At 38.1% G+C, this 19466-nt stretch overlaps 1 protein-coding gene across 16 annotated transcripts in view; it reads right to left on the reverse strand.

Moving 5' to 3' along the window:
* The window catches only part of DLG2 (discs large MAGUK scaffold protein 2), a 2318993-nt gene that overhangs the window by 29417 nt on the left and 2270110 nt on the right, over positions 1 to 19466 (reverse strand). For 10 of the 16 annotated variants that reach the window (XM_027532391.1, XM_027532387.1, XM_027532386.1 and 7 more), the window contains 2 exons: positions 5427 to 5526; positions 1311 to 1352 (listed from right to left, as the gene is read on the reverse strand). In XM_027532391.1, coding sequence (XP_027388192.1) covers positions 1311 to 1352; positions 5427 to 5526 — 142 coding nt within the window. Of the gene's footprint in view, positions 1 to 1310; positions 1353 to 4547; positions 4594 to 5426; positions 5527 to 19466 lie in introns of all 16 variants that reach the window. The other 6 variants (XM_027532393.1, XM_027532390.1, XM_027532402.1 and 3 more) reach the window with 3 other exon arrangements.

Genomic DNA, 19466 nt, shown 5'->3' on the forward strand with positions numbered 1-19466 from the left:
TTGATCAAAGGTATCTCATTGCAACTTTTATTCATTTCCTTCTGTGGCATGCTTCATCTGCCAGAGGGGCCTCCTCTGGCCCCTACTCCCTCCATCTGTCATCCTTCCTCTCTTGTACCCTTTCCCCACCTATTTCCCCACCAATTTGATTATTTAGAGCCTTTCTCAAGATCCAAATTGAACTTGTCACACTTCAAGAACACTATTTGGCACTCCACCTCAAAAAGGGGCATGGTTTTATAAATTACCATGCTGTAGTGGAAAAAACAAAAATAAAAGTTATTCTGTTCTTCTATGCTTATCTTCAATTAATACAAGCAAAAAGACCAAAAACAAAACAAAACAAAAAAACCCCAAACCAAAACCAAAAACCTCCAACTGATATCTGTCTTGGTAGCTGAGGGTCATAAGTATTGGGCCTGCAATTTTCTAATATCAGTAGTTGCTTTTTGAGTAACCCATTTCACTGAGTACAAAGTAAATATTGAAATTGCAAGGATAAGAGCAATAAATGTACTTATTTTAGTCACCAAAAACCTGTATGTGGTAAGAAACCACCAGAACAGAAAAAAGGATGTGATTGGCATTTGGTGAATATTCTTTTATCACTCAGCAAATGGCTTGAGGTGACCAAACAAAAATCAGAAATAATTTTTAAATAGTTACCTACCTTTTCAGTTAAGCTTTCTCATCCAAGATTGTTCACTTTTAAAGAAAATGCGAGTTCCTTCAACATTAGAGGATGAAACTTTTTCATCTCTTCCCAACCATCAAAATTTAAAGTTAGATATAACACAGTATCTATCTCAAAATATTAATCAAGGAGAGAAGAGATATACAAGGTTCATACTCATTTAAAAGGAACACTGTAATTTATCAGGCTTTCTCTTGCAAAGGGGAGCCAGGCACAGAAAGGAAAAGGCAAAATGAAAAGGAAAATAAAACCATGATGACTTTTCAACCTTTCTGCAGGGTGTATAAATTATTTTGGAGGACAGAATGTCAAAATCCAAAAAAAATTTTTTCCCCCACCTTCTGTAGGAGAATTGCATCACCAGGCCACAGCCAGCTGAGGCTGGAATAATTTATTAGCAATTCCACAACCTTGTACACATGACACTAGTTCACCCACGGCTCTCGTGTCTTTTGTATCTTTCCACATCAAATGATGATTTCATTTCAAGCCATTTGCTTTGGATGAGGATGATAAAGGGCAGCAATTGAAAAACAACAGCAAAAATCTGAAATGAATACCGCAGGCAAGGGGGCAGTTGCAAAGAAAAGAATCACAAACCAAAGCAATAACTTACGGTAGCTACTTTCGCTATCGCTGGCATTAGAAGAAACATGTTCTGCAAGAACAGCACAGCAAATTAAAGAGATACCAAGCATTGGAGAGCAGCCAGAACTTAAAGAAACACCATGCAAGGCTACTAGAAATGTGAGCGAAAGGCAAGTAAGGCTGCAGAGGAGACGCATTAAGAAAATTCAGATAAGATGAAGATGAAAACTTTATTTTCCGGGGAGCTACTGCTTGATTGCTGTGTCCTATTTTTATTAGCAAATAGGAAAGTATTTTTAATTATAAAAAAATGCATACTTTTCGTCTAAGCACTTCTCTTTTTATAAATACTTTGACCCATTCGTGTAGCTCTGATTTTCCAGATTCTTATTACAAAGGTCAACGTGTCTGAACTGGATGTTCCTGATTATAATTTCAGGAGCTTCTGGTGGGTAAGGACTGGTTTCTTACAGGCTTTTTGTTGCTTTATTTTGCTGTTAGGCATTTTGCAGGAATATTGCATTTCAAATTTCCAGTTGATCCCTCCCTGGAATCCCTTTCATTTTATTTCTATTTAAATACTCCCTAAACTAATTCACAAGATGAAAGGGATTGTTGAAGAAGTTTCCTGCTTCATTGAGTATGTAGGAAACCTTGGAGGAAGAAATGAGTCACTGTAAAGTGTTTTATGAATCAGTTCAATATTTCCTTGTTTTTAAGATTTTTGCTTGGATAGCTCTGGATAGGTTCAGGTTCTGGAGGAATTAGAACAGGTAGAAGATAAATGGTCTAATACCAAGCACAGGTTCCAGCACAAAGCATGTTTTTAACTCTGGTTGAATGACTGTACAAGTATACAGTGATATTTCAAAATTTTTTTCCACAAAACACAATTTAACTAGCATAGCAGGGGGATGTACTGATTATGTGCCAGATTTAGGGCTTTTATTTCCAAAATAATTTATCTGTACTATTTATTAAGTTATAGAAGATAAATCCATCAATTTATCAACTTCTTTGTTTATCAGGCTAACTGAATGAAGAATACGCGACTATTTGATCTGTGAAGATCATTAGCAATACCTTCAGCTTTTAAAAAAGGGACAACTGTTGCAAAATCTTTAGAAAAAAGGAAAAGAATATATAACGTTATTCTCTAACAGTTAAAAAAAGTGCTTTGAAATGTATTTGCTATTATAGATTCTTGCCAGTTGGATGGATTAATTTTCATTTTTTAGCATCATTAAGGTATAATTGACAAATAAAATTGTCATATATTTTAAAGTATACTGTGTGATGTGATACACGTGGATTGTGAAAGGACTTCTACAGTTGAGTTAGTTAATGCATCCTGGACGGACTGATTTTAGAGCGTGAAACTAATGAAAATTAAAGCATGGGTTAAATTGACTGGAATCATTTCTTTTTGTGTGGGAGTTTGATGAGAACTGCATTATTAATTTAGGTACACATGTTACAAGTGCAAAGGGGCACTAGGAAAGTAAGTGTGATGAATCAGTACAAATCTGTCTTGTTACTGAAAAGTCAAAGCACATACCCAACAATGGCTTATCTTCATGAGCATGATTATCTCAAGCATCCTTCATTTGAAGATGATAGTTTTTTTTGTTTTTGATTTTCACTTTTAAAATAATTCAGAATGAAGCTACACTAGAAAAATTTAGAACCATATGGCTGTTTATTTAACAACCAATCTCTCTTAATGTTAAGATATTATTTAACAGAATTTTCTATTTTGCAGGTGAAAAGAAATTAAAAATATGTTCCAGCTAAAGTCTAAATTATGGCCACCAGTAGTGTTAACTGGCAGATAACTTTACTTAGTGTAATATATTCAATTTTGGAGAGTAAATAAACCTTCAGATTTAAAAGGGCATCACTCTGGATTTAAAAAGGCATCACATACTTTCGACTCTCCAACAGCAAGAGATGTTCATTTATTAACAATATATTAAAATGCTACCCAACCCCACAGAAAATTTAGAAATTCTCCCTGGTGGTACTTGATGCTAACTGGATAATGTTGAAATCAACACTTGAATTTCAGCCACCAATTCAAGAAAAATTTCAAGACATATTCTGTATAGAGACTCAAAGATAAAGTTTTCATCTTTAAGGAGATCAGCAGTTATTCTTGATCAGATTTTATTTTCTAAATATACATATCTTAAAAAAAAAATCCAAATGAACAATTTGAAGGATGAAGGGTATCATTAGGCAGGGTTATATAACCAGCTCTTGAAAACAAAGTCCAGCTCAATGTTATTTTGTTTCTTAGCAATGAAATGAACAGCTTCTAAAAATATTGCCCATAGCTGTTAAATTAAAACGAAACAAACAAAAATGAACATGTGATGCAGCTGCGAAAGACACAAATGGTTCTTATTTCATTGGTGCCTACACAATGGGGTTAGTGTCAAAGACAGAAAAATCATAGTATATTAAAACACAGAATTGTTATTTTTATTAAGTGCAATGAGACACAGAATAAAGGCATTAATAACTAGAAAAATTTTAGTTTGATATACTTTAATTTCCACTCTAAGCTATAAAATGAAGATCTGGTTATGCAATGCAGTAATAAATCACCGATAGAAAAACATATTAATATATATCTAAAACTTTATCATACAAACGTTTCAAGCAGGATCACTGCAAGTCAGAAAAAAAAATCAGTCAAAGTTAATAGCAAGGAATTATTCATGGAAGATCAAATAGCTTAATATTTACTTTTTGAGAATGCATGTTCCTTTTGACTATAAAGTAGCTCCTTTACTAATAGCAAAGTATAACCCAATTATGGAATTTGGCAAGGTCATTAAATATGTCTACATGAAAAGCCAGAAGAGAGAACATAAAATACATTTCCGCTTTCCTGTTCCAGAGCATTGAACTCGCCCTTTCTTTCAACATGGCTTCTTGCTCCCTGGGAGGTACTAGGCGACAGAGCAAGGATGCCATGGCTGGCATCAGGACCATGTTGGTCACATCGCACGGCCAGAAAGGGAAGGTGTGAACTGCAACGGAAGTTACAGTGCCTGAGACACTTTGTTTTTAAATGCTGACATGCAGAACAAAACAGTTGAAAATTACTTGGTAGGAGCATTCACAGCTAGGTAACAAATAAAACTCGTATCTTGTGCATGCTAGGAGTGAAAAGGCCCTCGAGAAAAGGAACAAAAGCCAAACTCAAAAGGAAAGAAAAAGAAAAGAAAAGTTACAGTGACCATTCCTGGGAACTTACTCAGAGTCTTTGTTCCATAACCGTCGTCACCTAATCCGGGGATGTCCTGCATGGAAGTCCCCAGAGAGAGCAATGAGAGAGGGAGAACAGCCACGGAAGAGGAAGGAAGAAGTCAGTGGAGTTGAAACGGATACTACCATGACAGACCGTGTTGCTGGAGCAGTCTGGATCCCTCGCTCTCTTCTTAGGAAACAAATCTCACCCCAAACTCCCTGGGCTGAGACTTGAGGATTCGCATTGCAACTCGAAAGGTTTAAGCAGAAGGTTGTCATGAAAAAGATAAAGAGTCAACAAGAGCCGTTTTTAACCCACTGTCAATATTGCCACAGCAACGTACCGCTGAGACCAAGGATCCATTCCAAGATTCACGGCTGATGCTTAGATTGAATATAAGAATAAGCTCAGTTATCCCAAGATAAGCTTCACTGTGAGGGAAAGAGTGAACAAATGCTAGTAACCGATAGAGGGGAATTTGATCACTCCCAGTTAGCTAGCACTCCAAAACAATACATGTGGCAATGGAATCTAAGGTTTCTGTCCAGAAAAGAAGTTGTCTCAAGCCCTTGGAGAGTTGCATGATAGAAAAGGTGAACCAGACACAGTCTTGGTCACAGATAAAAAAATGCTGTTTGGAAGCCAAGTCCCCCGCTTCCTCAGGTCCCTTTCCAATGCATTCTGTAGGAAAAAGAGCTCCGTCCAGGGAGGGATCCAGACTGCAGGCAGACACTGGTCACAGTAGTAAGCCCTGACCTGCCTGCCTGCCGTGTTTGTTTGCCTAGGCGTGTGGCGTGGGGCAGCCTACGTCATGCGTGTTGCCCGTGAAGGATTTTTTTTTTTCTCTTGTGTTGCAGGTGACATTCTCTTCGAGAATCTACTTACGTTCAGGATCACTGGTTTCCTGCTCACTCTGCTCCTTGTTCTTGTAGAATGGGAATTTTCGTGAAAAGATGAAGCTCTTTTTACGCTTGTCATTGAATGACTGTGAAGGAGAAAAGGCATGGGGCAAAAACAGGGGACGTCTAATTGTTGTCACACTCATGCTGACAAAACAACTAGTTTGTAAAAGCAGAGAGAGCTGTTGTGACGCAAGTGGATAGTCTAAAGGGGTGTGGGAGGGCCCCTTCAAGCAGAGTTTAGTTTCCAGGAGTGTAAATTCCGAATAATGACACTTTGGAAAAACCATCTCCTAATTAAATAAAAGACTGGTTGCAGGTAAATGATGATGGCGGAGACGAGTATTATATTGGAAGTAGAAGACCCAGAGTCTCTGTCCAGCTCTGTAACTTGCTAGTTCAACACCTTAGACGGGCAAGTGAATCTCTCTGAACCTCAGCGTCTTCTTCATCTGTATCGTGAGGATCGCGAGAGCAGCTCTTAGGATGTGAGACTCACATAAGGCAGTGTAAACACAAAGTGATACACAAATGTCATCCTGATCATCATCATCATCATCAGGTAGAAAGGACTCTATTAGAAACACCGGACACACCAGTGTCTAGGTATCTTTTTCGATAACATGAATTTGAGTTACTTCAGTTTGAATTTAATTAAAACCTCAGAGATGTGTGTGGATTTATGATATATGATAATTATAGTTCTCACACAGATAGATGATAATTATAGTATTATATTTTCAATCAAAAGAGATTTTAAAGATAATTCAGCTTCAAGCCCTCCTTCGTAGGCAGGGAGCCAGAGGCACAGAGAGGCTGAGTCGGTTGCCAATAACACGGAGCTCGCTGGTGACAGTCAAGACACCATCAACCAAAACCTATCACAATTGCTGCTAATGAGGCAGTAACCTGATATTCATTCAAGGAAGGGAGATATAATGGCCACTTATCTATATTCTGATATGATAAAAAATAATGGAAGAACTGGCCTTAAAAATGAAAACCACTGTTATCTTAAATGAGGTGGAATTTAAAGCAATACAGATAGACATAACAGAATACACGTATCAGAACTTGTTTTCTTCAAGTGAATATCAGATGCTTGCCTGAAAAGACTCCTTAAGAAAATTTCATTTATTCCCATTGTTGCTCTTATGGAAATGCTTTCTGGGGTTCTTCTTTGGGAAACACGTTCTCAGTCATTTCTAGAAGCCATGTACATCTTGGTAATTTTATATTCACATATCATTTAAAAATATGTTTGCCAGCTTATTTGACTAATTTGGCTCTGAGTGTCTCTCTCTCTCTCTCTCCAAGAAACAAGATTTGTAACTACATAGGTATTAATGTGCCAAAGACTGAAGGTAATTTGACAAGGGGTATCTAACATGATTTTAGCAATGGCAGCTGGCAGGAATAAATGCAGAGCCAGCAGGGTGACTACTTGGAGAGAACGGTATTTTTCAGCCCATTGGCTGGAACAGTTATGTGCTCTTATGAATTAGATGCTTGACAAAATGTTGTAAATAACTTATTTTCTTTGTATATTCATGCACTCCTATATCAAATATCCATTTTGATAGTTATGTTCATTTAGAAAACATTAAAGCACTATCGGGGGAGCCTGGTGGGCTGCCGTCTATGGGGTCACGCAGAGTCGGACACGACTGAAGTGACTTAGCAGCAGCAGCAGCAAAACACTGAAATATTGGTGCTGTCATTCAGTAACTCATTACGTTTTTAGTTATTAGGAAATGTCACCAAAGTCAGTTGAGCTAAATTTTATGTACTATTAAGAAGGCTTTAAGGAAACCAATAAATCAAATATCTAATAAATCCTGAAGTTAGGGGACACATTTTATACTTCATATTCAAGAACTAGAAAAACATTCTCATGGGAAAAAAAGAGTATCATTTCAGAATTTATTACTCTACTGACAGCACTTGTGTTCGAAATAGTTTTATCATAATTTGTAATTGAGGGATTGGTGTCCAAAGACAAGGCTGGGAACGCCCCCCAAATTTTCCCAGTTAAAAAATGGTAAGTTCTTAAAGGAACATTAAATATTCTTGCATCACTCCAGTTTCATGCCACTTTTACATTTCAAGCATATTTACACTTCAGTAACTGAAAATAAAAGAAAAAAATATCATGTAAGAATTAATGACATGTGATATTGCAAGGTATGTTAGACATTTAACTCCAACATTACGGATGACTTGTCATGCAAAGAAAAAACACACACACACACACATTTTCATGCAAATACTAAACAATGCCAAGAGGAGTAAAGCCTGGGGTTAAAATGTAGACATAAATGGACAATGTGGAGGCCTCTGAGGGCCACAGGGTGCTGCATGCAAACCACATTGTTTAAATTGTCTCACAGGGTCAAAGGAAAATGAAAATGTGTTGTTTGTGATTCATTCTTTTATATTTTCAAGGCAAGGACTGTAATGTGTTAACATTTCCGGAGTATGAAAATGTTGTGTATCATGAGTCATCTGATTGGGACATCATAATATTTAGCACCACACTTTTCAAAAGAACAGAAAATGCACAATAATTACTCAAAAATAAAATTCTCTAACATATCAGTCTATTACCCAAAGCCATTTCATACTAGAGTTAAAGAAAGGGCAATGGAATCATTTGTTGGGGGTCACATTGCCTTAATTTATGGACACAGAACCAAATCGCAAGTTCAGTTCACACGCACAGATTTAAAAGTCATATATTAAAGATCTTAGTTAAACATTTCAACTAGAAGAGATTATATGTAGTTTATAATGCTCTAATCTATTCTTTATTTTATTGGACATGTGTAATATTTACCATTATATAAGCTTTTCTTCATTGCTGTTTATTTTTTCTTTTAATTTAGAAAAGGAAAATCTGTTACACGAATGTTAGGTGAGAATAATAAACGAACACTTTTACTATTCATGGAATACGTCGCTCTAAAGCAACCGTAGGCTAATCTATAGCTTTATTAATCATACTTGATCAATGGTGGTTTTCCCTAAGTTACAGTATCTTAAATTCCAATCCATTGTTTTCATGTCAGAAAGCTTCTTTGAGTAGAGATTTTGAAAATATCAACCACGTGTGGCAAGTGAAAAGTTGGTATACCCAAGCATTCTGTTGTGGAATTTAACCTAGATTACTGAGTTCTTATGAACAGAAGTGATAAAAAGACAACAACTGAATTTGCTGAGCAGTTATTATGTGCTATGCTTGGCTCTAACATTTGCAGAGCACTTATCATGTGTGTCTAAAGGCTCTGCATACGCGACTCTCCACACTAACTTGATGACATTGGAACCATCATTGTTCTCATACCACAGATGAGGAAACTAAAGTTTACAAACTCCTGTTTTTTGCCCAGAGACATAGAGTTGGTAAGCAGTGAAGTTAGCACTTGAATTTGCAAATATTCCTGGTTGCAAAAACTGCTGTTCTTAAGAGCAAGAAAAGGTTCAGCAGCTCAGGCCTGTTTCAAGTTTATATTTAAAATCATTGGCATCTGACTCAAATGATACTGTAATCTGTCTTCTTCCCACGGCTTCACTGCTTGACAATTATTTATTTAAACCATCAGATGCTACTGGCTGTAACATTTTTGTGGGAAACCCTGCTACAATTTTTTGAGACCCTTTCATGTTTTTGAGGGCTCCATTCTATTGTTCTTGTTCTTACGGTAATGTAAAAAAATAAGGAAAAGGATTTTAGTGGAACAGATTATGAATAACATTTAAAAAGTAATTGCCCAAGACAAGCAAAGCTATAAACAAAGTAAATAGTGGTTGGTTGGGGCTGAGGGAAGCTAGGGGGTGCAGAGAATGGGAAGTGACAGCTAATGGGCGTAGTGTTGGTTCTAGGAAAGATGAAAATGTTCTAAAATTAGATGGTAGTGGTAGCTGCATAACCCTATGAATACACTAAACAACACTGCGCTGGACACTTATAAGTGTGTGAATCACACACCATGTGGATTATATCTTGATATCTTAAAATAAAAGAACCCCCTTCCTAACCCCCACACTATGGGATGAGAGGATAGCCCGATTTCAATTCTTCTTGGTGTAAATATTTTTTATCGTTAATTGAATGAGAGGAAACGTCTCTCCCCAGTCCTTGCAATCAGTCAGATCCACGTGCCTTGTTTATCTGATTCTGTTGTGTCTCTGTTAAATGAATACCTTTCATGTTGTGACAGACATCAGAACGCTCCTAGGGGACAGCAGACTATCACTGTCACTCAGAAGTCTCTAAGCTGCTACGTCAAATGGCACAGCTGCCCGGCCTGACCCTGAGCGTAATGGCATTGCTGAACAGGTGTAAGATAAAATACGCACTTCATGAGGAAAGGAAACAAACCAAATTCAAATTGCTCCTTCTCCCATTCAAATTTGACATTCTTAAAAAGCACGTGAGTGAATACTGAGTTTTCATGCAGAAAACTTTAAAATGAGGGGCATTTTAAGGTTTTTCTTTTTCCTGTACTAATTTTTCAAGCTTCAAATGTTTGATAGCTCTAAAAAGTCACCTTCATGACATAAATTTTCTCTGGGTGGATTCAGATTTAAGTGTGTACTGAGCTCAGATACACCTTTCTTTGTGACTTCTTTATCTTATAAAGGCTTCTTTCCTCTTAGTTCATTCTTGTCTCTCCTCTAAAATAATTGTGTTCCCTTTGGAAAGTTGCTATTGTAAGTTTCCGTGATTCCTTTTTATTATACACATCATGTTTTCATACAGAAAAAAGAGAAGTTTCAAACAAGAGAGGTCCAAGAAGTTAATGATGAGACAATGAGATTGTTAAAGAAAAGACAAGAGTGGGCCTGAGGCCCGTCTGTTTCCAGAAGTGTGCTGAAATGGATGTGTGTGCACATAACTGCGTCTGTAACAGTGCCCCAGTGTTCGGTGTGCCAGTCTAATGACTTGATGCTAGGCGCTGAGCATCAGTAGCTGGTAACATCACACACACACAAAGCCAACCGGATGATATGTGCTCCCTGATGGGAGAACAAAAAATCACTACAAAGTAGTTCTGTAAACCTCTACTCTCAAAAGAAAAGAAAACCTTCTTTGGCTAAAGGATCTGAGTCTAATCAAACCTCTAGATCTAACTACCACCTTACAGAAAAAAAGAGAACAGAGAATTCTGCTAAATTATACAACAAAGAAAATGGCATCATCAACTCAACGGACATGAGTTTGAGCAAATTCCGGGAGATACTGAAGGAGAGGGAAGCCTGGTGTGCTGCAGTCCATGGGGCTGCAGAGTTATACATGACTTGGTGACTGAACAACAAGAAGGATGTGAAGCAAGTGAAACTCTCACCTAAATTGTTAGTGCAAATGCAAAACGGTATGTGCGCCTGCATGCTAAGTTGCTTCACTCACATCCAACTCTCTGTGACCCTATGGACCGTAGCCCACCAGTCCATGGGATTCTCCAGGCAAGAACACTGGAGTGAGTTCCCATGCCCTCCTCCAGGGGATCTTCCCGACCCTGGGATTGAACCTGTGTCTCTTACGTATCCTGCAATGGCAGGCAGGTTCTCTCACTAGCACTACCTGTTCAGTTCAGTTGCTCAGTCATGTCTGGCTCTTTGCGACCCCATGAATCACAGCACGCCAGGCCTCCCTGTCCATCCTGGGAAGCCCCACAAAATGGAACAGCCACTTTGAAAATAGTTCGGTAGTTTCTTGTCAAGTTTATCATCTAGCTAACCTATGACCTAGAAATTCATCCTTAGATATTTATTCAAGAGAAAAACATGTCCACAAAAAGGTATGCATTAATATAAGAATGCTTGCAATTCTCCAGAGTGAAACTCTAATGTCCATCTACAGATAAACTGATAAACCATGATATATTGATATACACAATATTTTGCTATTGCTACTCAGCAATGAAAAGGAATGAAGTACTAATAACAAGCAATAACATGGATGAATCTCAAAAGCACTATGCTGAGTGGTAGAAGGAAGACACAAAAGAGTATGTATGTATGATTCTAAGTTCTAGAACAGGCAAAATCAATGGTGGCAAAGATCAAATTGCCAAATTTCAAGTGGTTGAAAAGTGAGAAACTATGTCGTGATCATGATTAGAATGATGTGTGTGTGTGCTAACCTGGTCCAGTGGTGTCTGACTCTTTGTGACGCTATGGACTGTAGCCTTCCAGGCTCCTCTGTCCATGGGAGTTTCCAGGCAAGAATACTGGGGTGGGTTGTCATGCCCTCCTCCAGGGCATCTTCCTGATCCAGGGATTGAAACTGTTTTTCCTGCTATCCTGCATTGCAGGCAGATTCTATACTGCTGAGCCACCTGGGAAGCCCAATTAGAATCATGACACTTCCTCAAAATATTTCTAGCCTAGGCTACTCTCCTAAATATATATATATATTGAGAGGTATTTTTGTTGTTATTGTTTAGCCACTAAGTCATGTCTGACTCTTTGCAACCCCATGGATTGTAGCCTGCTAGGCTCCTCTGTTTTGGGGATCATCCAGGCAAGAATACTGGAGGGAGCTGCCAGTTCCTTCTCCAGGGAATCTTCCCGACTCTGGGTTCAAACCAGAGTCTCCTTCATTGGCAGGCGGTTTCTTTATCACCGAGCCACCAGGGAAGTTATACATAGGTATGGCTTTTGTTTTGGAAGTATGGTTGATTTATCTTCTATATCTTGACTTGGGTGCTGGTTATAGAAACCTTTTCCCCTTTGTCCATCTCATAAACACTGACGCATCTTTAAGATCATGTGCTCAGATGTTCTATCCAAGCCTGTCACAGTGCATCTACTCATTTTTACATAGTTCTTTCCTACAACATTATGATCTCAGAGCATCACTTTCTGTATCACTTTCATTTCTGTATCCAGGATCTAGAGCACGTAAGTACTCAATAAATATTCATCAAATGAATGCATGAACTAAAGTATGGAGGGATGATTCCCGTTGGGAATGTGGGAAGAAACTTTTGGCAAAAGAAGGAAGGGAAGGAATAAAAACCATCTGGAGAAGAGGGGGTAGAAGTGATGAAGGAATAAGAACCATAGCCAAATGAGTAATGTTTGGTTTTTTAATTGCATTTCTTGGCAGTTGTCTCTCAGAATTTGCTTTTCTCATAAATTTTATCTCATAATTCTAGGCTCACTGATCTGATTTAGTTGCTCTTTATTAGTAGTAATTAAAATGTGCTGGCTCAGCTATTTGCTTGCATGTATTTTTGCACAGTATCATATTTTCAGCTCTATGATTCATAACTGAAAACTGTAAATTTTAGAGATTTTAGTGACATTCATAACTTCAATAAAATTTACCATTTAATTTTTCTAACTTTTTCCTAAATTTTATTTCTTTACCTAACTAATAGGTTAACTTGTTAAAAAATACCTTTTTAACTAACAAATGGAGCATGCCTCTTTTAGAGAAAATTTGAAAGGAATAGAGGGGAAAACTTACTTTTCATCCCATTCCGAGAAACAAATCATCTTTAGTATTATTGTTTTCTGTTTTTGAAAGAGAATTCTGTTTAAATTTACTTGTATTATTTTGTTTATAGAATTTGAAATCTTGACTTGCTTTTATTTACCATTATAACACACAGAAAGGTGTTATAGGAAAGTGCTTTAGAATTTAGCGATATGACATTAGGAAAGTTACTTAATCTCTGCGCCTCAGTTGTGAATATTTAAATGTAACAATGTATAAAAGGTTATTATCATAATGATGCTTAGCAAAATTCAGTAAGTAGGAGCCAATTATTTTAATGGTGACAGAAACATTTTCCCATATCTTAAAGAGTATTTGGAAGCATTAGCTTTAATGAATGCTAAAAATGGAATTAACATTGAAATCTACAACAAAAAATTTAGAAAGTCCCCAAATATGTGGACATCAGAAAAAACAAAAACACTAGCTTAACTAACCAATGGGTTGAAGAAGAAATTTTAAGCAAACTAGAAAATAGTTTTAGATGAATGAGAAATAAAGTCATAGATACCAAAACTTATGACAGCTAAAGCAATACTTAGAGGAAAACTTACAGCTATATATAATATTAAAAAAGATTTCAAAACAAAAGTCCAGCCTCCCACCTTAAGACACTGGAAGAAGGAAGACCAAACTAAGCTAAAGCAAACATAAAAAGGCAATAATACAGATTAGAGCAGAAATGAATCACTGATGGGTCACACCATTATGTTTGTATTATGTTATTTATCAACTAAACAGCATTTGAAAGAAAAATCCAATTTCTTTAATATGCCCTCAGATCTTTTACAGCATCTCTTATTTGTGATGCAATGGGACACTTGCCTGTATTAAAAGGGCCAAAAGTAAATGCCTTTTTTTGTTGAACATGTCTATAGAGTTGGCAGTTAATGCTGAAATTTGTCAAGTAGCCCTTCCAAAATTAAACTTGTAAAATACACAAAAAATAAATGTCTACCTAGTATCGATTTAAAAAAAAAAAAAAAAGAAATGAATGAACTACAAAGAACAGAAAAACAACAGAGAGAAATTAACAAAATAAAAAGTTCTTTGAAAAGATGAACAACATTGATAAATGTCAGACTGGCCAAGAAACAAAGAGAAAATATTCATTACTAAAATTAGGAATAAAAGAGCTATCATTACTGACTCTACAGAAATCAAAAGAAATACTATGATCAGCTGTATATCAATAAATTAGAAAATTTAGATGCAATGGACCAATTCCTAGAAAGACACAAATTACCAAAACTGACTTAAGAAGAAAAAGAACTCTGAATAGACTTACAACAGTCAGTCAATTCAGTCGCTCAGTCGTGTCCGACTCTTTGCAACCCCATGGACTGCAGTACACCAGGCCTCCCTGTCTCCATCACTAACTTGCAGACCTTACTCAAACTCATGTCCATTGAGTTGGTGATGCCATCCAACCATCTCATCCTTTGTTGTCCCCTTCTCCTGCTTTCAATCTTTCCCAGCATCAGGGTCTTTTCCAATGAGTCAGTTATTAGCGTCAGGTGGCCAAAATATTGGAGTTTCAGCTTCAGCATCAGTCCTTCCAATGGATATTCAGGACAGTTTTCCTTTAGGGTGGACTGGTTGGATCTCCTTGCAGTCTAGGGAACTCCTAGGGACTCTCAAGAGTCTTCTCCAACACCACAGTTCAAAAGCATTAATTCTTCAGTGTTCAGCTTTCTTTATAGCCCAACTCTCACATCCATAAATGACTACTGGAATAGTCATAGTTTCGACTAGACGGACCTTTGTTAGCAAGGTTAATGTCTCTGCTTTTTAATATGCTGTCTAGGTTGGTCATAACTTTTTTTCCAAGGAGTAAGTGTCTTTTAATTTCACGGCTACAGTCACCATCTGCAGTGATTTTGGAGCCCCAAAATAAAGTCTCTCACTGTTTGCATTGTTTTCCCATCTATTTGCCATGAAGTGATGGGACCAGATGCCATGATCTTAGTTTTCTGAATGTTGAGTTTTAAGCCCACTTTTTTACTCTTCTCATTCACTTTCATCCAGAGCCTCTTTGGTTCTCGATTTCTGCCATAAGGGTGGTGTCATCTGCGTATCTGAGGTTATTGATATTTCTTCCGGCAATCTTGATTCCACCTTGTGCTTCACCCAGTCTGGCATTTCGCATGATGTACTCTGCATATAAGTTAAATAAGCAGGGTGACAATATACAGCCTTGATGTACTCCTTTCCTGATTTGGAACCAGTCTGTTGTTCCATGTCCAGTTCTAACTGTTGCTTCTTGATCTGCATACAGATTTCTCAGGAGGCAGGTCAGGTAGTCTGGTATTCCCATCTCTTTAAGAATTTTCCATAGTTTTTTGTGACCCACATAGTCAAAGGCTTTGGTGTAGTCAATAAAGCAGAAGTAGATGTTTTTCTGGAACTCTCCTGCTTTTTTGATGATCCAACGGATGTCAAAGAGATTAAATTAGTAATTTGAAAAATTATGCACAAAGAAAAGCCCAGACATAGGTGACTTACTGTTGAATTTTACTAAACATTTAAAAAATAATACATATCAAATTTTCACAGATACTTCCAAAAGACAGAACTCATTCTATGTGGCCACCATTACCAGACATCAAAATTATAAAATATATCACAGTAAGTGAAAACTATAAAGTAATACATCTTATAAGCATATAACAACTTAGTATTTTATCAAATGGATTTACCAGGGGCTTCCTTGGCTTTCCTGGTGGCTCAGATGGTAAAGAATCTGCCTGCAATGCGGGAGACCTGGGTTTGAACCCTGAGTTGGGAAGATCCCCTGGAGAAGGAAATAGCAATCCACTCCAGCATTCTTTCCTGGAGAATTCCATGGACAGAGGAGCCTAGTGGGCTATAATAGTCCATGGGGTCACAAAGAGTCGGACATGACTGAGTAACTGATACACTCTCTCCCTGGTGGCTCAGTGATAAAGAATCCCCTACCTGCCAAGGTAGGGGACACGGGTTCGACCCCTGGTTGGGGAAGATCCCAGATGCCTCAGAGCAACTAAGCCCACGTGTCAACTACTGAGCCTGTGCTCTAGAGCCTGGGAGCTGCACTACGGATGCCTGAGCGCCCTAGAGCATGTGTGCTACAACAGGAGACGCCACAGCAGAGAAGCTTTTGCAACGCAACAAAGAGCAGCCCCACTCACTGTAACTGCAGAAGGCCTGTGCAGCAACGAAGACCCAGCACAGCCAAAAATAAATAAATGTTTTTTTAAAGACAAAGGATTTACCACACTTGACTTAAACATTCCTGTATCATTGGACACTTCTGTAGTTTTCCATGTTTAAGTACTCTGTGTTGCAATGAACATAACCTTTTTTGTATTTTAAATTATTTCCTTGGGATAGATTTCTAGAAGTTGAATTATTGAGCTAAAAATTATGAATAGTTAAAAATTTTTGACACATTGCCAAACTGCTTTCAGAATGATTTGTACTAATTGACATCTCCTCTAGCAACCATTTATTCTTAATTTATAATTGGTTCCAATGATGTGTCCTGTCCACCTTTTCCCTCCCTTCTAACACCCTCTACACACTCCTAATTACCCCATTGCAATATAAGGCTTCCATGAAAAACTTACATTAAATCTGTTAGCAAAGGGCAAGATTTATTTAATTATGTGTAAAGTGAACATTAATACATCTGACAACTGGGAAATTAAGTCCTGGCTTTTTATTATCAAATTCTCTGCTTGAAGAGTAACATTTCTAAGAGAAATTATTTGTCATAAATTAAAATCTGAAGCTATGAGACAAAAAAAATTATTATAAAAAATGTATAATTCAGGGCATCTTACCCAGAGACATATTGAAATAACTGGTCAAACTATTATTCCTGACTAGTTCATGATATTCAGGACTAATACTACTCTAATCAAATGAAAAGGAAGATTTTAATCTGTTATTGTAGATGTGTGTGTGCTAAGTTGCTTCAGTTGTGTCTGACTCTTTGCGACCCTATGGATTGTAGCCTGCCAGGCTCCTCTGTCCATGGGATTTCCCAGGCAAGAATACTAGAGTGGGTTGCCATGCCCTCCTCCAGGGGATCTTCTTGACCCAGGGATCCAAGCCGCATCTCTTATGTCTCCTGCATTGGCAGTCGGTTCTTTACCATTAGTGCTGCCTGCGAAGCCCCAGTATTCTCTCAATCAGGGGCCTCCAACCCCAGGCTGAAGACTATGCTGCTCCCCATCGCTTGCATTACTTGCCACACCCCATTGCTTGCATTACTGCCTGAACCAGCCCCCCAGCTCCCCAGCCCCTGGAAAAATTGTCTTCCACAAAAGCGGTCCTTGGTGCCAAAAAGGTTGGTGACCATCGCTCTATATGACCTGAAGACTCTTTCAAAGTGCTCCAAATTCCTTTTTTTTTTTTGCAAGGCTGGGGTAGGGAGGTTATCATTCAGAATATAGGGCTCTGGTGCTAGGTTTAGTATGAATCTACTTGCTAAGATTCAAAATATTCCAGCAGGGATAAGGATATGACTTCAAAATGGAAGAATCAAAGTATCAGAGGATCAGACATCAGAGATGCTGCTGTTGTACTGAGACGTCTACTACAAGTGAGGTTCTTCCACAGTCTGTCCTTGTCTTGCAAACTTAAAACTTTCCGTGGTCATTGGGCCATAGCTACAGTTGTTGGAAAAAATACAAATGGCTTTCTTCAAGTTCATTGTATTAATAGCTGATGGAACCTTCACACTGCTGTCAGCTAGGAGGTCACTCATTCATTTATTCACTCACTTTGTTTATTAATAAATTTCTAGTTTTCATTATTCACTTTACTCATTAATAAATTTATTTACTGAATGGCTAGGTCCTTCTATGTGCCAAGCCCTCTGCTGAGTCCTTAGCAATTTGGTCTTCATTTAAATAGATATTGGGAGGCTTGCCAGTTGGCACAGTGGTTAAGAATCTGCCTGCCAATGTAGGAGACGAGGGTTCGATTCCTCCATCTGGAAGATCCCCTGGAGGAGGAAATGGCAACCCACTCCAGTATTACTGACTGGAAAAATTCCATGAACAAAGAGCCTGGCAGGCTACAGTCCATGGGGTCACAAAAAGTCAGACACAATTGAGCATACAGGCACAGTAACTAGATATTGATATTTGTGACTAGTGTGAGAGATGATAACATTCAGTAACACATTCTGACAATGTATCATTTTCTTGGGCAATTTGTGCACCATTTGGTGTGGTAGATTCCACAGAAAATTGCCAAGCTATGTGATTCCAATTAGTTGCTTCATAATTCTAGAATAGTCCAGCATTTCATCACAAAATATTAACAGCTTTTGCAACAACCCATATGATCTGAAACCAAAACAAAACTAAGTAAAAAAAAAAAAAACAACTAAAACTTTCATTCCCAACTTTATTCACTTTCAAGATAGTCTCATCAATGGGACACATTGGAATGATTTTTAAATTTTCATGTGTTAGAAAACTGGAGATCAGAATAGTTGAATGGATCAGATGTTGATCACACTGCTGATTTTTTGATTCTATGTTATTTTATTTTTGCCATTTCTTTCCTCTCTCCTGCTTCCTTCCTTTTCTTCCTATCCTTTGATTGCTATTTGCTATAACTCAACATTTGAAAGACAAAGATCATGGCATCTGGTCCCATCATTTCATGGCAAATAGAGGGAGAAACAATGGAAACAGTGACAGACTTTATTTTTTGGGCTCCAAAATCACTGTGGATGGTGACTGCAGCCATGAAATTAAAAGATACTTGCTCCTTGGAAGAAAAGCTATGACAAATCTAGACAGTGTATTAAAAAGCAGAGACATTACTTTGCCTACAAAGGTCCATATAGTCAAAGCTATGGTTTTTCCAGTAGTTATGTATGGATGTGAGAGCTAGACAAAGAAAAAGGCTGAGCGCCAAAGAACTGATGCCTTTGAATTGTGGCACTGGAGAAGATTCATTAGAGTCCCTTGGATGGCAAGGAGATCAAACCAGTCAATCCTAAAGGAACTCAACCCATGAATATTCATTGGAAGGACTGATGCTGAAGCTGAAGCTCCAATAATAAGGCCAGTTGATGTGAAGAGCTGACTCACTGGAAGAGACCCTGATGCTGGGAAAGACTGAGGGCAGGAGAAGAGGATGACAGAGGATGAGATAGTTGGATGGCATGAGTTTGAGCGAACTCCAACAGACTGTGAAGGACAGGGAAGCCTGGTGTGCTGCAGTCCATGGGGTCACAAACAGTCGGACATGACTGAGTGACTGAACCAACAACTCAAATGTTCTAGTCAAAGCCTGGAGGGCTAAGCCCACAAGATGCTGTTGTCAGCATGTAACTGGCCATAAGCAAGCACCAGCAGGAAAAGCTCAAGGAGTCACAGAGTGGGGGATCCAACAGCTGACCCATGTTGTACAGGAAGAATGCCCTTCAGGAGCTAGGGAAGCCAACGCACATCCACTGGGAGCCAAGGGTCAGCCTGAGGGGCAAGAGGAGACCTGAGTTTCTAGTGTGACTGG

Source organism: Bos indicus x Bos taurus, chromosome 29 (genome assembly GCF_003369695.1).
Source record: "Bos indicus x Bos taurus breed Angus x Brahman F1 hybrid chromosome 29, Bos_hybrid_MaternalHap_v2.0, whole genome shotgun sequence".
Lineage (NCBI taxonomy): Eukaryota > Metazoa > Chordata > Mammalia > Artiodactyla > Bovidae > Bos > Bos indicus x Bos taurus.